Source organism: Arachis ipaensis, chromosome B07 (assembly GCF_000816755.2).
Source record: "Arachis ipaensis cultivar K30076 chromosome B07, Araip1.1, whole genome shotgun sequence".
Lineage (NCBI taxonomy): Eukaryota > Viridiplantae > Streptophyta > Magnoliopsida > Fabales > Fabaceae > Arachis > Arachis ipaensis.
In genome coordinates this window covers 111,996,212-112,017,811 of record NC_029791.2, presented here as the reverse complement: position 1 = coordinate 112,017,811, position 21,600 = coordinate 111,996,212, and the positions used below count along the sequence as shown (strand labels likewise).

Below are 21,600 nucleotides of genomic sequence, written 5' to 3'. Positions count from 1 at the left end.
AATGGGAAAATCGTATGCTATTAAACCTAATTAACCTTTATTTTTCTCATTTGATCTTTGAAATCAAATTGTCTTAGTGTTGTTAGGTGTATGATATAACTAAGCTAATTAATCCATATATTCTATATCACAACTAAATAAGCTAAAAGTTCAACTAGACTAAACTAAATATCTAAGATAAATATATAAACCCAAGTGCAAAATGTAGAAATACAGTAAAAATACAGAAAAATGTGCAAGTACTAAAAGATAAATAAGATAAAGTAAAATAAAATAAAAATAAAAAATACAGAATATAAACAAAATAGGATAAGAGAGTCTGAAAAGTGGTTCACCAAAATAAAGTTTGCCAAAGATGGCGACCTCCCCACACTTAAATAATAGCATCGTCCTCGATGCTCTATCAAGCTGGGTGTGAATGAGTGTCATCTCCGGACTGATATGATGCTGGTGTCTCTGTGGTGGTCTGAGGGTCTGTAGTCTAGATGAGTGTCGGAGGGTCTGCCTGTTGAAGTGGAGGCTCTGTCTGTAGAGGGACCTCTGGATCAGCCGGCTGTATCTGATGGGGCTCCTCATAGTGTGGTACAGCCTGCTCAGGTCCTGCCTGCTCAGCCTCTGCATGTGCCTCATCCTCATGATCGTCCGCCTCCTCCTCAGATGGCTCAGAAGGGGTGTCAGGCTCGGAGGGGATGTCGTGGTGGCCAGATTGGATCATCAACTTTAAGTGCTCATAGCGTCGCTTGCTGCGACGCTCAGATCTCTCATATTGCCGCTGGTTGCGGCACTCCATCTGGTCCAACCGGTCAAATAGTCAATTCACGAGGTGGTAGATGGGCTCAGAAACAGGTGAGGGTGCAGTAGTAGTGGCTGGTGCAGCAGTGGATGCAGAAGGAGCAGCAGAAGATGTGGCTGCCTTAGCAGAGTCAATGAGAAAAGGAGGTCGGTAACCCAAAGCCTGAAACTTCCTGCTGTGAGGGATGATCTTCTTGCAGTCTGTAGCGATTGGCTTTTCATCTGTCGGCTCCCAGGGCACCTCAGCTCGGCGGCCTAGCTGAGTAATCAAGTATGGAAAAGGGAGGGTGCCTCTGACATGGACTCTGGCCATGTAATACCGGATAAAGCGGGGCAGATATAAGTCCTTTCCCTCCATCACACACCAGATGAGGGTAATCATAGCAGCTGGCACCTCTGTCTCATGAGTGCTCGGCATCACGTAGTTACTCAGAATTTGCTGCCAAAGCCGAGCCTCATCATTCAGGTAGATGATCTTAATTCCTTTGGGGGCCACTGCGGACTTGCCCATGACCCATGGGACAGTAGGATCAAGAGCTATGGTCTTCTTGACTGCGTCCCAGTCAAATCTCATGAATCGCATATCTTCCTCAGCCTTTTGGTAACCATCTGCCTGATCTGATTTAGGTAGGAGCTGAAGGATTTCTTCTATTGCTTCCTCAGTAACCAGAATCTGCTTGCCTCTAAGCTGAACTGCATCCAGAGATGTTTTAAAGTAGTTACAATAGAATTCTCTGACCCAGGATGAGTTGATCTCAGTCAAGTTTCGTTCCAAGAAGAACCAGCCTCTCTGTTTAATTTGGTCTGAAGTGTATTGTTTGAGTTCTTCTGGAATTTTGAGGGTCCTTTTCCAGGTATAGGTTCCTGGAAGTGGCAAAAACTGGATACTTTAGCTCACAGTATCTGTTGGTAAACTTGACAGGGTCTGTGGCAGGCAGTAACTGATCGGCCTTTTCCTGCGGGGTAAAGTTCTTCTCCCGCCAGGAATCGTCGTGGAGGATATCCAAAATAGATATAGAGGCTTCTCTTCTTTTTATTTTGCCTGTAGTTGCTTTGCCTTTTCCCTTACTTTTGGGATCAGACATCCTGAAAAGCAGAAGTTGCAGGATACAATTTTAGAACTAAAACAGGAAAATAGATAAGCAAATAGGATTTATCAATATAAGCATAAAGGAAAAAAGAGCAATAGAAGTATGAAATGAGTTAAATATAAGTAAATTGTGGACTGTATGCAAGTAAAAAGTCCGGGAGTAAAAATCACAATCCAAAATATAGGATATGTGGAATTCTTGTTAATTAGGAAAAACAGTAATCATGCCTTGAGTTAGAAAGTTAAAGTAGTTAGGTAAAAAAAAAAAAGAAAAGTTAGAAAGTTAAAGCGGTTAGTAAGTAAAAAGAAAGTGAAAGTAAGTGGCATGATAATGGGTTTCCTAGTTAACAATAAATTCACAAACGTGAAGAACAATCAACTCATATTCAAGCAAAGATTGCAGTTTATTGATGATAACTTATAAATTTTGTAAAAGGAAAAGGAAATCATCAATAATGTAGTTTAGTAATCCGGGAACCAGAAAGAGTGAGAATGCAAGCCCATTCATCTATGAATTGGCTAGCTTGAAACCAAATAGCGCAAAACTTGAATTTGCCAAAACCAATTCATGAATGGTAGTTGAGTGAAACAATTTTCTCAAAAAAAAATTTGGACAGTATTCCGGCTAAAATTGGATATTCCCGGGTAATAAACAGCAAGAAAATCAGTTCATATGATATTAAATAGTGCTGAAAAGATTAACAAATAGCAAGAACATTAAAGAATAGTGTAACAGTAGCATCAAACATGAAAGAACAACATATGAACAGCATCATCATCACAGTAAATTCAGAATTGCGAATTAGATAAAAATAGGTTAAGCAAATAACAAGAACGGCGCACTTATCAGGCCTAAATCTACTAATCACATCCTAGCTACCTAACCACCTAAAATCCACTATGATCATGAATCTCTAACTATCCTAATTTGAACATAATTCGAAAAAACTAACTAACTAACGGAAAGAGGAATCGCTGTTTGGCGGAACCTGGTGGGCAGAGGAACGGAATTAGGGCTCAGAGAGATGGTGTTGGGTTGGGTGGTTGACACGGCAGTGCTGGGGTTTTGCGGTGGTGGCAGGGCTGCGTGGCGGCGGTCCTTGGCGGCAGTGGAGTTGGCTGAGAGAGAGGGGAGAAGAGGGGCGAGTTTGGTTAGGGTAATGGGGGTGGTGGTGGTTGGCTGGAGGTCTGGGAGGTGGCGGCGGCGCTGGGCGGCTCGGTGACGGGGCAGCGGCAGTGGGGTCAGGAGGGCACAAGATAAACCATAAAATCGGGGTTTATCACGGTGGTGGGTTGCAGAGGAGAGAGGAGAGAGTGCAGAGGAGGAAGGAAGAAGATGAAGTGTGACGCGGGGGGTAGGGTTTCGCGTGGGTGGGTATTAGTGATTTTGAATCCACGCGAACGCGTGGAGCACGCGATCGCGTGATTGGGGCGAAAAGGGAGTGACGCGAACGCATCATTGACGCGATCGCGTGGTTGAGGGATATTGAAGGTGACGCGTACGCGTGAGGGATGCGGATGCGTCGCTCAAAATTGTGCTAGACGCACAATTCCACCGTCGTTTTGGCGCAACTCTCTGTTTCTAATTAGGGGGTAAGGATTTTCATGGCGCCATTTTGAACGAACTGATTTCCTGCTAGTAAAGAAATTTTATGAAAAATATAATCACGTTGTAAGTATAGTTTCTAAACCAACAGGGAATCCTTTCGTACAAAAGTTTGGTTGTCACAAGTAACAAAACCCAATAAAATTTATAACCGAAGTATTTAAACCTCGGGTCGTCTTCTCAAGGAATTGCAGGGAAGTATGATTTATTATTGGTTATGGAAAAGGTAGAATTTTGGGTTTTTTGAAATAGGAAACAAGTAATTTAAATGGAAAGAAAAATAAATTAATAATTAGAAAATCTCTTGGCAAGGTATGAGAATTGGAAGTCCTATCCTAGTTATCCTTATCAGGTATGATGAGAATTAGATTTTAATCCCACTTAGTTAACCCTTACTAAACAAAGAAAAGTCAAGTGAACTAATTAATTTGATCCTCAAGTCCTAGTCAACTCCTGTGAAAAGACTAGCTTTAGAGCGATCCAAATCAATCAGCAATTCCCAAATCTCAATCTACTGCTGAGTTTGACAACTCAAGTGTTACCAATTACTTAACCAAAACCAAAAGGGAAGAAAATCTACTCGAATGAAAATAATTTGGATAAATTGAAAACATTAATAACATAAATAGAATAAAACAATCTTATATCTGAAATACCTCAATTTATATATTAATTAAGAAAATTCTAACATGAATGGTTCATAAGCCAAATTGAAAAGATAAATGACAATTAAAGTAATAGAATAGAAAATAAATTAAAGGAACATTGAACCTAGCATTGAAGTAACAATCATAAAATAAAATGAATCCTAATCCTACAACTAAATCCTAAGAGAGAGGAAAAAACCTCTCTCTCTAAAAACTACATCTAATCCTAAAATTATGTATATGGTATCTGTTGTTCTCCGTGCTCTTTGGTTCCTCCATTCTCTGGCTTATATTCTGTGTTTTTGGCTTGGATTTGGGCCGAAAAAGGGTCCAGAAATCGCTGGGGGTATTTTCTGCAGATTCTTGTACGTGGCGTCTGTCACGCGTTCGCATGGGTCACGTGTTCGCGTGGTCTGGAGTTTTTCTTGTCACGCGTACGCGTCAGTCATGTGTACACGTCATTTGCGTTCTGCTCAAGGCACGCATCCACGTCCTCCACGCGTACGCGTCGCTGCCATTTCGCGCTAGGCACGCGCTCGCGTCGTCCATGCGTTCATGTCGCTGCCTTTTCTTCAAAACTCCATTTTTGTGCTTTCTTTCCATTTTTGTATGTTTCCTTTCTGTCCTCTAAACCATTCCTGCCCTATGGAACCTAAAAATACTTAACACACAAATCACGGCATCGAATGGTAATAAAGGATAATTAAAATTAATATTTTTAAAGCATAGGAAACATGTTTTTCACATATATTATAAAATAAGGAAGGAATAGTAAAACCATGCAATTTACATGAATAAGTGGGTGAAGAATTGATAGAAACACTTAAATTGAGCACAAAATAAATCATAAAATATGGGTTTATCAATCGCATAGAGAGAAACGCGAATGGCAAGGAAAAGAAGAACACGGTGGGGAGCCTTTCCTTACCACCGCCGCCGCCAGAATCACGAACCAAGGTGGAGGAGAATCATCTTCCCCGTTGCTGCTATAATCGTCTGTACTGCTGTCGCTATTTCTTTGTTCTATTGTTCCTTTCTAATTCTTGTAAGACATCCTTGTTCTGAACTTTCACTTGACGTTTTTGTTTATCCCGCTTCCATTTTATTAGCCTTGCTCTTGTTCCAATTTAATTTAGCCCCTGTTCCACCCTTGAATTTCCAGAATTATTATTCTATTCAATTTGAATTTATCGTTTTGCTGGCTGTCGTGGCCAACTCGCGTTGCTGCTGCCCTGTCAAAGCTGTTGTGAATGTTGCTAACATGGGTGGATAAGGGATGAAGGAGCTGCTGGATTTTGGGGGCAGCCCAACCAGTCATTGACAAACCCCAATTTGACGGTTTGTTTTGTATTGATTCTTGGAGATTTTATCACCTTTTACCCATATTTATTCAAGAAATAGCATGGTTCTGTATATTCTCCTTTAATTGTGCTTGAATGTGAAAACATGCTTTTTAGGACTCAAAATAGCTAAATTTATTTCACCTTGATTCTATTAGATGCCTTGATATGTTTGTTAAGTGATTTAAGGTTTAGGAGGCAAAGATTGGATCAAGGGAATGAAGAAAGAAAGCATGAAATAGTTGTAGAATTTTATTTCTCTTATTTTCCATTATCTTTTGATTTTTGTTTTCTCTTTCCATTATGAATTCTCATTTTGGCTACGAGTGTGATTACAACTATGTTGTAGGTGATGAGGACTATAATCGAGATGTGTATCAAGGATGGGACAATCAAAGGTGGGAAGAGCCATATGCTTATGATCAATTATCATGGCAACAACCCCCACCAATGCACTATGAGGAAGAGCCATTCTTTGATGCATATCAATCAAATGGCTATGGTGGATCCTAGTGATTTACCTCATTCCAACAATGTATGCTTCTTTGCTTTTATATCTTCTCATCTTATAGTGTATATTTTTGTTTTTTCATAACGAATGCACCACAAGCAACCATGGAAGTGGAAGAAAGAACACATAGCAATCCGGAGAGTCGCCGTACCCCCTTGCTCATCTTTGAGTGCACCGAGGACGGTGCAAACTTTTAAGTGTGGGGAGGTCGTCCGACCGATCGGCGATTTTGGGTGACAAATTTCTAATTCCAACACTTTTGCATTTCATTCTAGGATTTTTGGATTTTTGTTGCATTTTCTTATTTTTGCATATATATACACAATAAGCTTAGTCAAAATAATGAGAATTTTTCAAGATTTCTATCTATAGGGCATGTCAATTGATTTGAGTGAAATCTTTTCATAGAACTTGCTTGAATTATATATATTATGGATCATGTTTTGAGCTAAGAACACAAGCTTGTGAGATTTGAGCCTAACGGTGTGGTTACATCTTACAACCACTTATTTTTCCTTCTTGTGTGCATTATTCTCTTTCTATGATTGTAATCTTTGATTTGTTTGATTCTTTATGTCCATTATTTTGTGTATTCATGCATTTATGTGATTGAGGCCATCATTTCATTTAGCTCACTTACCCAAATAGCCTACCTTTTATCTTCCTTTGTTAGCCAAATTTGAGCCTACGCTTAACCCATTTATTCTTTAATTTAGCACATTACTAGCCTTAAAGCGAAAAACAATAAATGTCCTTAATTTGGATCTTTGATTAGCTTAGGCTAGTGTGTGTGAGTATCATTCAAGTGTGGGAACCTTGGGACATTGGGTGAATAAAAGGGTAGTTTTGTAATGTTATCGGAAATATTGGGAATTGGGTACATACTCATGTATTGATCAAATGTAAAACCTTATGCATTGAGGTCCTTGTATATAAAAAGAAAAAAATAAGAAAAACAAAAGAAAAAGAAATAAAAGTGAAAAAGAAAAACAATATGGAAAAGAAAAGAAAAAAATAGAAAAAGAAAGAAAAAAAGAATAAAAATAATAAAAAGGGGACAAAATGCCCCAAGGTGAAGCTCAATAAGATCAATGCATATGAGTTGTGAAATGAAAAGAAAATGCATGAGTATGTGAAAAGGTGAAAAATGGGTAGCTAGATTAGAACTTAATTGTATAGGATGTCATAGATTAGGTGGGAAGTTTAAGCTTATCAAAGATTCAAATTTCAAGCTCACTTGACCAAATATGCATCCTACCTTGACCCTAGCCCCATTACAACCAATGAAAAGACCTCATGATACTTGTATGCATGCATGAAATAAATGTTGATTGTTAGAAGAAAAAACAAATCTTGGAAAGCATGAAATAGAGGAGAATTGAGTGAATCAACCCTAAACACTTGAGCGAATAGAGTGCAAACACATCCGGTGAGGGTTTGATGCTCAATTACATGTTTTCACCTATGATCATCATTCTTCATGCAAGTTTGTAAAAATATTTAATAACTCAATTCAATTATGGATTAGACTTGCTAGTCCTTAGCCCTTGTGCATATATGTTTCTTGGGAATTGATTTATTTTGACCAAGCACTTGCATTCATTTAGATAGTTGCATATAGGTAGATTGCATTTAGTTAGTTTCCATTGAATAAATGCCATACCCTTACTTCATTCTTGGTTTAAGCATGAGGACATGCTTGGTTTAAGTGTGGGGAGGTTGACAAACCCCAATTTGACGGTTTGTTTTGTATTGATTCTTGGGGATTTTATCACCTTTTACCCATATTTATTCAAGAAATAGCATGGTTCTGTATATTCTCCTTTAATTGTGCTTGAATGTGAAAACATGGTTTTTAGGACTCAAAATAGCTAAATTTATTTCACCTTGATTCTATTAGATGCCTTGATATGTTTGTTAAGTGATTTAAGGTTTAGGAGGCAAAGATTGGATCAAGGGAATGAAGAAAGAAAGCATGAAAAGTTGGAGAACTCATGAAGAAATGAAAGAACCGGAAAGCTGTCAAGCCGACCTCTTCGCACTTAATCGACCATAACTTGAGCTACAGAGGTCCAAATGATGCGGTTCCAGTTGGGTTGGAAAGCTAACATCCGGGGCTTCGAAACGATATAAGATTTGCCATAGTTGCTACACGTATGGTGGCGCGCACGCGCAAAGTACGCGCACGCGCCGTTGCTGCCACCTAGTCCACTTAATGCAAACGTGGCCAGCGATTTTAGAAGCCTTGTAGGCCCAATCCAACTCATTTCTGATGCTATTTAAGCCAAGGATTGAAGGGGGAATGGGGATACTTTTCATACTTTAGGTGTTAGTTACCAATTAGCTTAGTTTAGTAGTTAGAGTTAGTTTCTAGAGAGAGAAGCTCTCACTTCTCTCTAGAATTAGGATTAGAATCAGGTTTAGTTTTTAGATCATCACGCCACAATTCTGTCTTCGATTTCTGCGAAATTCGACATCGAGGTAGGGGTTTAACTTAAATAACTTTAATTTTAGAAGACTCATAAAGTTTATTGAATGACTGCAAAGAGGTTTAATTTTTTATGAGTAATTGATTGGTTATATGGATATCGAATTGTGGCTGGAAATGTGATTGAGCTTTGTGGTTTTTGTGAAATTGATTGATTGCGTGTGAATTACGAATTGTTGATGAGTGATTGAATGCTGAATCTTGATAGATTGTATTGGTTGATTACTATTGAGCTGGTTATTAAATATGTTGGGATGGTGGTAGAATTGGTTGGTGATTGTTTTGAAATTGATTTTGGGAAATATTGAAAGTTGAACTTGAAATGCTAAACTTTATGTTGAAAATCAGAGTTTTGAAATGAAACGGCAACTTTGAAAGTGCACTAGCAACTTAATAGAGATTGGAATAGTATGAGACTAAAAGCTAAGCGAACTACAACAAGTATAGTTATTAATATTCAATTTTGAAGGTTTCGTATTAACTAGAGAGTTAGTTATGATTTTTTAAAGTTGAAATGTAAAATCTGATTTTCTGCATTACTTTCAAACGGAGTTAGAAACTTTGAAAAGCTATAACTAATTATGTAATAATCGAAATTGTATGAGACCAAGTCTGAGTTAAACTTGAGAATATAAGGAACTAAACTGGAAAATTTGAGACTTTTTTGTTAAATATACAATTTATGGTGAATTTTTAAATTTAGGTTGTTAAATCTGTCCTACAACAGAAAAGGTCAAACAGGGCAGCAACTTGTTTGTCTTGTTGCGACTTCTACGAGCTGAATTTTGGAGCGAAACCAATTTTTTTTATAAAATTTGATTAACTTTCTTTATTGCTCTAAAACTTCAAAATTGTAAGAGTTAAGGATTGGGAGTTGCGAATTTTTGAATATTGGTGGTCAAAGCTATAAAGAAATAGATTTCAGCAAGCTATGCATCAACTTTCAATGCTTGTAACTCTTAGAATTGAATAGCAATTGGGTTGCAACCAAGACACTTGTTTCTAGATGAGCTAGGAGTTTCCAAACCAAAATTTAGCTTAATTAGAATTTTGTAATAAAAGTTATTCAAATTGAAAGGTACTAAACTTGTTGGTTTCTTTAACAGATTTTGACTCATTTTTACTTAACTTCCAGGTTATGTAACTTCTTCATTAAAAATGGTATTAATCCAGAACTAATTAAGAAATAAATCTGGATGAGTGAAGTTGAAACATATTAATTTTTAAGGTAATTGGATTTAACTTGAATTTATATTAAATTTTGAATATCACATACTGCTGCTGTTTTCTGGTTTTACGCACTGCAGAGCAGTCACGGTTTTTCCTCTATTCCTAAGGCTAGAGAAATCATAAAATTATGATCTTTAGTTTGTTAGAAAACTTATTTCAAGATGAACCCTGGACATAAAGTTTGCGCAATTCCGAGTCTATTTGCTATATTAAAAACAGAAAAGAAAATAGAGTGTTGAGAATGTCTCAGTGACAGTTATGAGTTCATAAAATTAAAGATGAACCTTAGTGTTATATAGCAGATTCAATGTTGAAATTTGTTTGATTCTGAATTGATGTGATGCTGGAAAGGTTGAAAAGAGTTTGGTAAATTGTTTGGCCTTGAGCATTATTTTTAGTTTCTATAACTCCTTTAATTGTACTCTATACTAGAGATCTTCTGAGCCATTCTATTATTTTTGTTTTTCCTGTGCATTTTTAAAGAAAAAACAAATCTTGTTTCTTAAGCTAGTGTTTTTTGGTTGGTGGTCTTTTCAGGTGTATGGTACTTAGGGTCCGTTTGAGAAACTTTAGAAGTAACTTTTTTTAACTTTTGACTTATGAAAAGTAGTAGTATTAATGTTTGGTGCAATTTTCAAAACTAAATTGTAACTTTCTAAGAAGCTATTTAGGAGCTTATAGAGAAGTTAAAAAAAAATGACTTCTCTCATAATACTTCTACTTTTCATCACATTTCTATAAAATAAGCACTTTTAGAGTTAAAAATCCAAATACAAAATAACTTATTTATAAGTTACTTTTAACAGAATCATTTATTGTTTAAGTTATTTTATCAAAAGGAGCTTAATTAAGTTGGTTACCTAAACTGGGCCTTATTAGAAGCTTCTCCATGAGAAAGTAGCTCTATGAACATGATGGAGTTTGTAATTTGTAGTTTATATTTTGGAGATTTATAATTTCTTGTTATTCTTGTCCTATGTATCTATCTAGTTCATTAGGGTTTTTCAATGTGTCTTGTTAGTTTGTACTTTAAAGTTTATATATTAAAAATTTATAAAACAATCTTAATTAAATGAAAGATATTTGAACTATCTATGTTATTATATATTATATAAATATTGACTTGTTGAGTAAATTAGTTAATATATTAATTAATTAAAAAAATAATATAATTTAGCAAATTATGCGTGTAATTTGTATTAAAAAAATTATTACAAAAATAAATAGTATTTTGTAACTAAAGAAAAAAAATGTTACAAAATCAAGTTATATTTTGTAACAAAATTTTATGATAGGAAAAAATATATTGTCACCAAAAATATTTTAAAGATCAAAATTTGTTATCACTTTTGTAACGACTTTTGATTTTTTGTATCAGAAACATTTGTTACAAAATATTACTTTGAATTGTAACAGTTTCATTTTTTGTTACAAAAATTTTTTGTAACGGGACATACTACAACGACCCTTTTTTTGTTACAAAATTCTTTTGTTTCAAAATATCGATTTTTTGCAACAATTTTTTTTGTTACAAATATTGTTTTTTCTTGTAGTGTGGGGTAAGATAGCAAATTCAGCCCATATTATTTTGATGCCGTCCCGTTTTGTGGCGGACTTTGGTAGGCGGGACGGAGCAAGACAGACTGGCCCATTTTACCACTCCTATGTATACGCATTCACTCTCAACTTTCTTTTGAGGAACTCAAGAAAATTCCATGAGATAAATACCAAATCGGTACCTAAAAGATTCTGACGCTGACAACATGGTACCTGACTTTTGTTATTGACATAATAGCTCCTGAAAGATTTTAAAATTTGACAAATCACCCAACTGTAAAAGGATGATGTCACAATGAACGAAAAATGCTGATGTGGCCATTGAAAAAGAGCTCTGATGATGGCATAGAGTTCTGGTGTTCTTTGCCATGGTGAAAGGAGATGTAGCGGTAAGGTGTTGCCATGGCGGAAAGGACACAACGGTGAGGTGCTGCCATGGTAGACGGAACATTTCTTTTTCTTCTTCTTCTTCTTTTCCATGACAGAAGGACATGCGGAAGGACGCAACGGCATGTTGAAGAAGAAGAAGCGGCAAACTCAAGAACGTTGCGAGGTACTGCTATGGCGGAAAGGAACGCGAAAGGGAATGCAGAGGCATGTTGAAGAAGAAGAAGCGGCGAACACAAAGAACGCGACGAAGTGCAACAGCGTACCATGACGGTCTTCTTCTTCAGCTGCCATGGCAGAAGGGGATGCAGCGGTGTGTTGAAGAGGAAGAAGCAGCGAACACGAAGAAGAAGAAGGAGGTTGCCGAAAACGTCGCCGGAGCTCTCTTCTGACAATCACATTAGCGTTTTTTGTTCATTGTGACATCATCATTTCACGATTGGGTGATTTTGTCAAATTTTAAAATCTTTCAGGAACTATTTTGTCAATAACAAAAGTCAGGTACTATTTTGTCAGCGACAGAATCTTTCAAGTACTAATTTGGTATTTATCTCAAAATTCCGTCAAAGATCTTAAGTTTAGAGTTTAAAATTTATTATATAAAATTTAGAATGTTAGCTAAATATTATTAAAAAATAATAAATTTCATGAATCATGGAGGATTGCTAGTTAAATTGTTAGCACCGTAAAATAAATCCCCACACTAGTCGTTGTAGTTGTAGAGGCAGCAAGTTAATCTCTGAAAATGGACTGAAGTGTCGGTTTGCTTTGACGACTGGTTTTACACTTTTACCTTAAGGTATGTAATAGAGAAAGGGGAGTCGAAACAAGGGATTGGATTCTTGGAGTGTATGATTTGCGTAATTGGGTAACGAGAAAATGATCCAACTTGCGAGTGATGAAAATCATGCACTCATCAACGCATGCAAATCAGCATATATATGCATGCTATTGCTGTGTGTTGCTGCAGGCACACTGTTTTACAATGACAGAGATCATCAGAATTCAGAAGAGACCCGGGACCATTTCATCAACCATATATCATTACTACTCATCGGACTTTGTTTTCCATCTCTCCTTCTTTTTTGTATCAATTCCCCCCTTTTTTTTTTTTTTAGTTTCTTTTTTAAAATATATCATATAAAGGATATAGTGAATCATAGTTTGTTTGCAATGTCTTTCAACATTATTACTTACCCGCAAAGTGTGCATGTTGATTTGCATAATTCTTGTCTTCTCTGCGCACGAGTTTTATAGACAGCTCAAATAATAGAATCTATTAATGTAATGTGTTTAAGAGAGTATTATTATTTTGATCCAGTTTGAGTCATGAAAAAAAAACAAATGTTATGAGTCTGAAGATAAGATAAGGTGGTGACAGGAGATAATATAATAATGCATTCGAAAAACTAAAAAAGATAATAATGCCATTTATTTATTAATTTCATTTAGGTGTTTACATTCAACTACCAAACACATAATTTTTCTTTGCAACTTCTTTCTTATAACGATATGATAAAAATCATATCCCTCACAGCCTAGACTGATTAATTACACTAACTTGTCTCCTTATCAGTGTTCACATCTCACATTATTTTGTGCCGTGGTGGGTCCACTTATACTGGTCGGAGCACAAATAATGATCAATAAATATCCAAAATTAAATCACGCCAACACATCATTCATCGAGTTGGCTACTTGGCTTGGATTATTATAAAGATAAAACCATTAATTTATTTATTTTACCAAGATTTCATAAAAAATAAAATAAAATAGAACCACTTGAATCTAAGTTCCTTTTGTTTTCTAATTCCTCTTTTTTCTTTTTCCATCTATGCTTGCTTAATCATTTTGGTTATTACATCATTATATCCTATTAAGTATCGGTAAAGCCTAGTAAGGACGAAAATTATTTTTGGAATGAACCTTAACCTCGTTAATTTCTTGTTTCTATATCAAAAGAGAGAAATTGTTATTAGTACAAGTTACTATTTCTACAATAATTATTGTAAAGAATTGTTGGTGTCAAATTGTTGAGCCAAGAGAGAGTTCAAGATTCTTTAAGTCGAAGGACTGCGAGCCGATTTAAAAAAGTGAGAAGAGTTCTTTCTATTTTGTGAGTGAACGAAGACAAAGCCAAAAAATTAAAAGAACAAACTTGCCTAAGAGGCAGACAAGGTTTTAAAAATTGGTTCCCACGGTCTCTTGATGGATGCAAGGATGTAATTGATGAAGTCGAGGACGGTGACTAGATCCCACAAATGAAAAGAGAAATCTCAACGTAAAAAGTATGGATTAGTCGAAGAAAGCAGAGTCGGATATCTATCGAGCATAAGAGCATATAAAATCTACTTAGCCAAATTCTTTAATCTGCATCATCTTGGAACTGAGAAAGTAGAATGGAGAAAATTGATAGGAACTAGAAGAAAACGTGCTTAAATTTCATATACTTGAGCACAAAGCAAATATGAGAAAGTACTGGGAAGGATAATTGTTTCTTAGAACGTGTGTTAAAAAGTTTGGCATCCAAAGGAGGCCTTTTTCTAGAACGTTGGTAAAATTATTTGGTTACTAAGGAAAACTGCTTTGAATTAGGATTTTCATCTATAAATAGAGAATTAGAAGATGCAAAGAGGATTCTCATATACTCACGTATACATTCTGAAGAATTCTCCAGTTACACTGGTATAAGAAAGAATGCATAAAATGCATGTGTTTGTGAGTATTTGGGAGCTATTTCTTTGCTTGTTTATTCATGTTTTATCTTCAAATTGTTTTATTTATTTTCCAGTTTCAACACTTTAATTTCTAGCTTTCACTTTTTTAGATCTTGTTTCTGCAAATTTTTTAAATTTGTTGTTATTGTAATAGGGTGAGAAGAACTCAGATACATATTATCATTGTACAGAGAATACATACTGAATTTGCAACACTCTTTTATTTATTTTTATATCATGAGACCCATCACAAGTGTTATGTTAAGCTTTTTACTTCTTCTTCTTTGTATGCTATCTATACATGTACACTATGTATCAGAGTAGTAGCCCCTTGCAATAGATATTGTTTGTAAAGTTCTCATATTATTATTAATAAAGAATTTGGTCACTTTTTTTTGAAGTTTCTATCGCATCAATGCAAAGTCTCTGAGCTCTATCTTAAGACTTAAGAAGAGTATCTACCTTCTCAATTGAGATCTTTTGATTTCGAAATTGAAACCAAACCAAACAAAATAAGTACTATTTACCATATCTATGCAGTATTATTTACTTTTACATATATGAATTATTAACGACTTAACGTATAGGGTATTCGTATTATATTTATATACGTATGGAATACTATTTAGGATTACTTTTCTCGTCCAATTTTTTCTTCGAGTACAAAATGGTCTAGTGTTTTTATTTCCGTAATTTTCTTCCCGACATGACATTGTCACGCATATGGTATGTACACGTTAATATAATTCTGTTGTTATATGTGAAATATGAAGGCGTAAGATGACGAAGGTAAAGAAAGTTGGTGAATGGTGAAAAGTAAAGGGGGAAAACCGGGTGTCCGGCGAAGAGTTTCTACCTGGTCTTAAAAATAAGACGAGGTAATAAGGTAGTTCAGAGTTGCTGCATGGTAAGTTCGTTAACAAATCCAGCACATGAAGCAACCTGATCCATCTTGAAAAGCGTTCCGTTTTCAATGAGAAGAAGCTAAGGGATAGGGTAGGCTATTCTCGTCTGTAGCTGCGGAACATCACAGATGATAGACTGCCCCCAATCAAGTCCACCTGATGGAAGCCACGTGTTCCACTCATTTTCATCGGACGGCCACCACCAAGTGTAAAGAAGCTATTCCTCCATTATTGAAAAGTCATTTGCATGGTGAGATTTCTGACATCTGGCACATGTGTGGGGCTTCAATCTCCTTAAAAAGCAAGTTAATAGGGCACAAACGCAATCTCATGCTTCCACTTACCCCATTTTAACGTAAAAATATTTGCTACAGGAACCATGATTCATGCACCAGAGAAAGTCATTTTCTCCCCTACTCTTTTAAATTATAATACTGATGAATCATAGTGGCACTTTTAATACGAATGTTATATATATATATATATATTAATTAGTTCATTAACTTAAATTTGAATTAAGAGCAAATGGTGAAATTAATTTTTAAAAGATTATTCGTTATTTAAATTAGTTATTAAAAAATTCTTTTAATTAAATTTATCTTTTAAAGATTTTAAATTAGTTATGTTAGTTTTTTAATTATTTTTTTATTAATGGTGTCAAAATTTATTAATATAATATGTTATGTGACATCACAATACATATTTAAGAGTTTTAATTAATTATTAATATATAGTCACCAAAAAAAATTGACTATTAACATATAAATTTATAAAAATAGATCGAATCAAAATCTAATTGAAGAGAGAATTTGAGGTATTAAAATCTCTCAATTTGAGATTGATTTGATCTAATTTTATAAACTAATTATATTAATAGTCAATTAAAAATTTTAAGTATATGTTTTGGTGTTATTTAATATGTCACATTAATAAATTTTGATACTATCAATAAAAATAAAAAAATGACAAAAAGACTAACACAATTAATTTATAATTTTTAAAAAATAAATTTGATTTAAAAAAAATTATAGACTAATTTAAAAGACAAATAATTTTTTAGAGACTAATTTAATTATTTACTAATCGTAAACTTTGTATTAATATACTTGCCCAATAAGAATTATTAGCACGTGTACATAAAAGGTTCACTTACCATTGTTATAATCACTATCACTAAATAATTTTACACAAAATGATTGATTGGTTTGGTACGAGTACGACAATAAGAGAATTGGGGAAGAAGATCATTATAAATGAGATATAAAGAGAAAGAGAGTGATGAGAAGTCACACCACCCTATTAGGCTGTTCCCGATATCACTATTTTATTGGTTTATCACTGTCGTTCTTCCTTCTCCGTTTCAGATAGAATTACCCCTATTCTTCCAATACTATTCATTTTTCTCTTTCTTTCTCTGTCCTCCAAATACTTCTCCAGCCTTTTATTTCCCTCTTGTTCCATCATATTAGCTTAACTCCATTAATGGACAACACCATTGACCAGTTGAAATCATCTTCCTCTTCGGAAGAGGATCAGATGGACTTGATGAACATGATGATGATGCAACTTCCTAACGAATTCTCTTCACCTAATTACGCTGATGAGACCAGCGTGCAAGGATTCCACCCATCACCACAGTTTCTTGGTGCACGCAGTGGCAGTACTATGCAACTATCAGATTCAATCGATAACAGAAATTCTATCATGCCCTGGTCTTCACCATCAACCACAATCTCTTTCTCTAACAACAACCCTACCTCAATGCTTCAAACAGAATTGCCATCTTTGTTGGGAAATTCAGGTGCAACGGAGAATAAGCGGAACTCAATGGCGGCGATGAGGGAGATGATATTCAGAATAGCGGCCATGCAGCCAATACACATAGACCCTGAGTCAGTAAAGCCACCAAAGAGGAGGAACGTGAAGATCTCGAAGGATCCACAGAGTGTGGCGGCGCGGCACAGGAGAGAAAGGATAAGCGAGAGAATAAGGATACTGCAGAGACTGGTCCCCGGAGGAACCAAGATGGACACTGCTTCAATGCTTGATGAGGCCATTCACTATGTCAAGTTTCTCAAGGCCCAGATTCACTCATTGGAACGTGCTTCTTCTTCTGCAAACAATAATAATAATAATAATGCAACTGCATCAGGTGCAGCTGCAGCTACTGCCACTCTCAATGCCCCTGGCGCCTCTTATCTTTCTCTACCTAAACCTTATCAAGGTCGAAATGCTCACCATTATGGAGATGCATGAGATGAGAGACTAATGTACCATCCTACCATAATCATTATTAATTAAATATCCTTTGAGGGGATAGCCACTATTGAGTAAAATATTATTTTATGTAGGATATGTGCAGGTCCAACTTTCATATAATAGGGCTATCATTCATTATTTAATTCTTGTTCATTCTAATTTCGGGCTTATTAATTAGTATGGAGTATGGACTATAATCCTCTTATATGAATTTTGGTATGAACAAAAATTTTCTCTAATCTTAAAGATTTTTTAAATTAAATGATCATAAATCAAGGAATATAAAAAAGGTGAAACTCAAGTGTAGTCGACTTTACATGAAGTTGATACCTAAGAGCCGTTAGATGCCAATGAATTATAACTCAAATGACATAGTCTCTCCATATTCAATTAAGAGATCGCGGGTTCGAATCTCCTTATCTTCCGTAAAAAAAAAGACTGAATCTTATTATATTGATTAAATATAACGGAACACATAATCAGGTTGAAAATGATGCTCCTTATATTCGGGACATTTGTACGGCCTTGGGAGAAGGCAGAGACTCTCTGGTCTGGTTTTCCGAGACCCAACAAGATGAAGACGACCCACACACGGTGGATGTATCATATAGTTGTAAAAGAGACTTACGAGCTGTAAGGCTTATAAGACGAGCTATTAGTTTATACAAAAATAAAAGAAGGAAAAACTATGTTATGTTGCATAAACAAGTAACGTTTCTATCGTGTATACAAACGTCTCCATTATTTCAAGCAGGGACCAAATCTATTTTGTCAAAATCTACATTATAGTTGTCACTAATTATATTTTATTCGGAATGATATAGTGTGTAACTGAATTATTAGTTCCCGAGGAAGGTGTGAATGTGATTGAGGGTAGCAACTAGCAACTAGCAAGTAGCAACAATAAGAGAAGAGTAATGCATGAGAGTTGCACGTGATGATCTGACAGATTGCGGTGGTTGCGTTTACGATCGGGCACGGTGATGACGTTACCTTTCATCAACACCCGCACACGTGATTTTCATATGCTTGTCAACCACATACCCAACGTCCTTCTACACGTCGGAAATTCAACATCAATGTATGTATCTGTTATACCGAGATTTGAGTTCTTCTTTCTCATAATTCCAAACTAGTTATTCCATAGAGTTGGATTTTATTTCTGTAAGTTCTTAAGAATTCTTTAACCGTATATAGTAACACAGTTCGACAGAGTGTTCGACAAGACTCTAGTAATTATAATTTTTCTTCTCTTAAGATGACAATTAAGCTAATGCATTGTTCACTTCTTTTATCTTCATTATCCATGGTTTATTCTATTTTTTTGCTGTGTGTTCTGTTTCATTTTCCACTATCTATCATTCTATCTATATATCTAGGCAGCAGTATAACCCGTTATATTTATCAGTTTCCTCCTTGACTTATTATTTTTTTATGTAGTAGTTTATTTAGCCCATGTTTCTATGCATTTGATTGACGACCTTTTCACAGAATATAGATAAATATGAATATCCACATCACAGAAAAATATTAATAAGTTAATAACAGATATGTCAGCAAATGCATGTTGGAGTAGGAAGGGCCAAGTTTCAAGAAATAAGCCCAGGGCAATAGTTAGTAGGTGTGCTGTATTTATTAGGAGCATATGACCACAACCATTCTCGCCTCAAAAGAGTGACGAGTTGTTTTCTCACTTGATAAATTCCATGTGCACTTACCACAACCAAATTTCCATGCCCCTGTGCAAAGATCCTTATATAAAATAATTAATAATCGATACAAGGAAGTTGCATATGATTATTGTTAATTGAGTGCGACCCTAAATCAATACTTTATGCACTTCGTTCAACTTTCCGTTGGATACTACTTAGTACTTATTAGTACTATACTTGCCCTTGGTAACCACCTTTTGAATTTTTTTTTAGCCAGTAAGAAAGATGAAAGAAAAAGAAAGAGTAGAAGAAAAAAAAAATGATAAAAGTAACTAAATATTAATTGAGAAGAAGTTAATTTCTAAGTCACAAAGAAAAGAAGTTAATTTCTAAACAGTTTACTTATAACAATTAGTAAATTATCATATGTTAGATTGTTCAAATGCCACACAATATTTCCTGCGGTACAGTAGTAATGTTATTTGCTTCTAGTCTCGTAGGGCAGAATTTATGTGAAACTATATATTGTCCCAAACGTCAGTCTAGACATGTTTCCAACAAAGCTTTGACTTATTCAAATTTCTGAATTTTCTCTATCTGCCTCTTCTTTTTCATTCATGATTAATGCAATTTCAGGGTATGCGTGCATCAAATTAAACGTCCAAAATATGAATAAATCAAAATTGGAAACAATCAGAATAGCGAGAATACCCATGTGTGGCCAGAGCTAACATCCTTCATCCTGTATGTAAGGTTTGGTTCACTTGATGGAAGGCCAATTAAAGTTGTTTGTAATTTTTAGGTTAATTAGGGTATAAATTATTCATTTCTTCTTAATCAGACATGTTCTTTACTTTTTAAGTATCCAAATTAATTAACGTGAGTTAAACATATCAACCCTGCATCCGTTTGATTTCTTACTTCTTAGCTTTGGACGCAGTCTCATTGGAGCCTTCGTTATTTTTGCTACATATTTTGTTATTGTTTTTGCTTTATATTTGAATCAACATTAACAAATTCATCTTTCTTTCTTTTTTTTTTTTATTTTGAGTAAAACCCCTCCCCGGTCCCTAACCATTTACGAAATTGACCTGGCGCCCCCTCACCATTGGAAATTAACAACGCGGTCCTTAATCATTTTCTCCGTGTGACCAAAAGGACACTCTTACCAGTACTTCCGGTTATTTTTTACCTGAAAACCGACAAGAGGGTCCTTTTGGTCACACGAGAGAATGGATAAGGATCGTGTTGTTATTTTCTAATGGTCAAGGGACGCCAGGTCCTTTTCTAGATGGTTAGGGACTAAATATTTTAATAGTAGGGTTACACCTAAAGACTAAATATTTTTTTAGATTTTTAGAAGTAATATTTGTTTCATTCAAATGTTCGTGATATGACGAATTAATTTTAATTTAATTTTACATATTTTAATTTTATTTATTTAGTTACTAATTATGTCAGAATTTAGAGTTTTCTTTATTTAACCTAAAGTTGAGTGAGTTTCTTCGATTTAATTTCCAAACGAACAAATTAGATTGATGTATTTCTTTCTTGTTGCATCAAGAAATTGAATAAAAGATCAATTGATTCTCTTTGTATTCAATTACTTGATGCAATAAGAAAGAAATAGCTGAATATAATTTGTTCACTGGTTTGGAAATTAAATCGAAGAAACTCACTCAATTTTAGGTTAAATAAAGAAAACTCTAAATCCTCTTACATAAAATTCAAATTAGTAACTAAATAAACAAAATTAAAATACGTAAAATTAAATTAAAATTAATTAGTCATATCACGAACATTTGGATGAAACAAATATCACTTCTAAAAATCTAAAAAGAATATTTAGTCTCTACATGTAACCCTACTATTAAAATTATGGTTGATGAATTTAATTTCACTAATAAGAAAAGCATTTTAATTTTTCTAGAAAAAAGTATATGAAATAATAATCTTGAACTAACTTTTTTTTTAGGTTCAACAATATAGAACATACATGTCGTTCTTAAAACTCTAAATCCAAGACATAATAATGCTTAATCAACCCAAATAATTATCACTTTTGTGTTAAGTCTCGTTGTTAATGATTTCGTGCTATCTATTAAGTTTGACGTTGTTTGCTCTCCATTCACATGTAAAATATGGCAGAATGCATTAAATGCAAAACTTAAAACAATGCTTTTTTTATTTATTTTCTAATTTTAAGTAAAATTCCTCCCCGGTCCCCCCACTATTAGAAAATAATAACACGGTCTTTATCCATTCTCTATGTGTGATCGAAAAAACTCTCTTAACCGAAAGTATCGGTAAGAGTCTTTTTGGTCACACAAAGAGAATGATTAAGGACCGCGTTGTTAATTTCCAATAGTAAAGAAGCGCCACGTCAATTTCGTAAATGGTTAGGACCGGAAGAGATTTT

General features: G+C 34.9%; 1 protein-coding gene across 1 annotated transcript; it reads left to right on the top strand.

Moving 5' to 3' along the window:
• LOC107607656 (transcription factor HEC2-like) lies at nt 16,561-17,657 on the top strand. Its single transcript, XM_016309584.2, has one exon. It carries the CDS (start codon nt 16,753-16,755, stop codon nt 17,524-17,526), a length of 774 nt encoding a protein of 257 aa, XP_016165070.1. The 5' UTR covers nt 16,561-16,752; the 3' UTR covers nt 17,527-17,657.